This window comes from Salarias fasciatus, chromosome 13 (genome assembly GCF_902148845.1).
Source record: "Salarias fasciatus chromosome 13, fSalaFa1.1, whole genome shotgun sequence".
NCBI lineage: Eukaryota > Metazoa > Chordata > Actinopteri > Blenniiformes > Blenniidae > Salarias > Salarias fasciatus.
The window spans coordinates 2,744,730-2,747,229 of NC_043757.1; the positions used below are offsets into that span (position 1 = coordinate 2,744,730).

General features: G+C 48.7%; 1 protein-coding gene across 2 annotated transcripts in view; it reads right to left on the minus strand.

Moving 5' to 3' along the window:
* slc30a6 (solute carrier family 30 member 6) overlaps positions 1-2,500 on the minus strand; it is a 40,627-nt gene that overhangs the window by 9,746 nt on the left and 28,381 nt on the right. For both annotated transcript variants that reach the window (XM_030106334.1, XM_030106333.1), the window contains one exon: positions 1,513-1,561. In XM_030106334.1, the coding sequence (XP_029962194.1) occupies positions 1,513-1,561 (49 nt within the window). The remainder of the gene's footprint in view (positions 1-1,512; positions 1,562-2,500) is intronic.

Below are 2,500 nucleotides of genomic sequence, written 5' to 3' on the forward strand. Positions count from 1 at the left end.
CTGGGAAGCATATCGAGGATACTCAATGGATCCCCGCTTGCTCGCTGTTCGATGTAGTGAAAGACAATATCGACAACATTTGGCTATTTGCTCATTCTCTACCATAGCGCCCCCTACTGCTCAGTATTACTCGATGAAGTGCACGCCTCTGAGGTCTCAGATGTGACTTATTTGCTCCCGAGTGGCGAAGATTTCCTCAGAAAGCAGAACCGTGAGCAGTTTTCGGTCGGAACGTCTGCATCGACAGAATTCTCGAGAGAAACTCTGTTCTGCTGCAAACGATCGGCTTGCAGCCGCAGAGCTCAGGTGTCCACAAAGTGTCGGCGGAGGGATATTTAACTCCACGCAGACAGAAAGACATCTGCAGAGGAGCGGCCAGAAAAAACTGGGGAGCGCCGAAGGTCCACAGCCAGCAGGAGACGCACTGATCAGTACGTTAGAGGAAAACCTGCTGCCACTGTCCTCTCACGCCGAAGCAGAGTTCACAGCTGCTCGGGAGATGTGATGAGCAGAAACGTTCGGTGTGTGAGGGACAGTCCTCCAACCAGAAGTCACAATGTGAGTCACTGGATCCGTTTTAAAGGAGGAAAGAGAAAACAGAGGAACTCAAGAGTTTTGTCTTAAGATCCGACGATCAAGATTCAGACATGTAAACATCCATACTGGAAAGTTTTTGTTCTGCTAAAGAAGCAGTTTTGACCTGAATGCAATTTCTGAGACAAACTTCTCTCCTGAGGATTTCAGTTCATCTTCAATAAACTGAGAAGAGTCTCCAAAGGATAAAAATCTGTTTGGTTGTTGGGGCTGAAAGATGAGAGGAAGCAGCAGAAAGGTGCAGACTAAAGGAAAGCGTCTCAGACGCAGGTCCTGGTCTCTCCTCGAGAGGTCAGATCTGAGCGGAGGGTGACCTGGACACACCAGAAACACACCGTCACATCAGCTTCATCCTGATCAGACGCTGAATTCAGCTTCAGACTCGTGCTGCAACGAAACCAAGGTGAGAATCTGACAGCTGCTCTGTAAACCGAACACCTGAGAGGCGAAGCCAGGCAGCCGTGGACGAGGAGTCCTGTAGGTAAGGCTGCTGTGACCTCTGACCCCAAGTCAAACTGTGTGTGTGTGTGTGTGTGTGTGTTACTGTACTCTCTGGGAAACAAGGACAAAACCCGATCCCACATCCTGTTTCAGAGAATCAAAGATCGAGTCAGGTAATAGAGTACAGGCCCCGCCCCCTTTGACCCCGTGATCTCAGGATCACTGCACTGAAGGTGTGACCTTTGACCTACAGAGGGAGAACATATGTGGCTGTGGTGGACATACAGATGACTCCACATGAGGGGTCACACAGAGGAGAGCTCTGGTTACATTCTGGTTACATTCTGGTGTGTGTGTGTGTGTGTGTGTGTGTGTGTGTGTGTGTGTGTGTGTGTGTGTGTGTGTGTTGACTCGGTGTAAACAGATCTCTACTCAGATCTGCTGATGGAGGGCAGAGAAACAAACTATTTTTTTTACCTTCGACTGAGATCTGCAACGTGTTCCTGAAGCCAACTGCTGCTCGCCGCTGAGAGAGAGAGAGAGAGAGAGAGAGAGAGAGAGACATATATTCAGTACATATTCGACCCCAATCTTTCCACACAGTAAAAAAAAAGAAAGTTTTTTCTCAGATTTTACCAGAACAACTAAAACCAGACCAATAATAAACTAAATCCAAAACAACAGCAGACCAACAGCAGACCAAGCCAGATCAAAAAAAAAAACAGAAAAAACCAGCTTGAGTAAAATGTTCTGATCCAAACGATGGAGATTCAAACATGTGAACCTTCATGACGAAAACTCGCAGGAGGAAGATGGAGCTGAGGAGCACGGCAAAAAGTTGAATGGGAGGGGATGGAGAGAGCGAGAGGGTGGAGGGAGGAGCGGCCTGCGCCTCCTCCATGATGAGCAGATAGAAACACGGCCGCTCGCTCTCGCTCGGCTAAACACCGCACCTTTAATGTTTGACGACACCGACGAGTCCGCAGGCTTCCAGCTAGGTCAAAGGGCCTTCACTTCCCATCCTGCTCAGTCTGAGTGTGTGTGTGTGTGTGTGTGTGTGTGTGTGTGTGAGAGAGAGAGCGTGTGTGTTTTGTTTGTTTTGCTTGCAGGGTGAGTCAGTCTAAACAAACATTTTAATGGAGTGACTTATTTATGATCTGTGTGTACGACGAGGATGCACAGGGTGTGTGTGTGTGTGTGTGTGTGTGTGTGTGTGTGTGTGTGTGTGTTGGCATGTCTTTCTGCCTGCCTGCCCCCCCGGCACACTACATTACCACTGTCTGGAACATGGTTGCGTAATGCACTTTTAGTCTCGCTCCATCAGTGTGTGTGTGTGTGTGTGTGTGTGTGTGTGTGTGTGTGTGTGTTCCCCTCCCTCTCCAAAATGTCAGATGTTAAGTGATGTTGAGACTGCTCCGAATGTAGGAGCAGACAGCTGAGACACACACGCACATAAACACACACA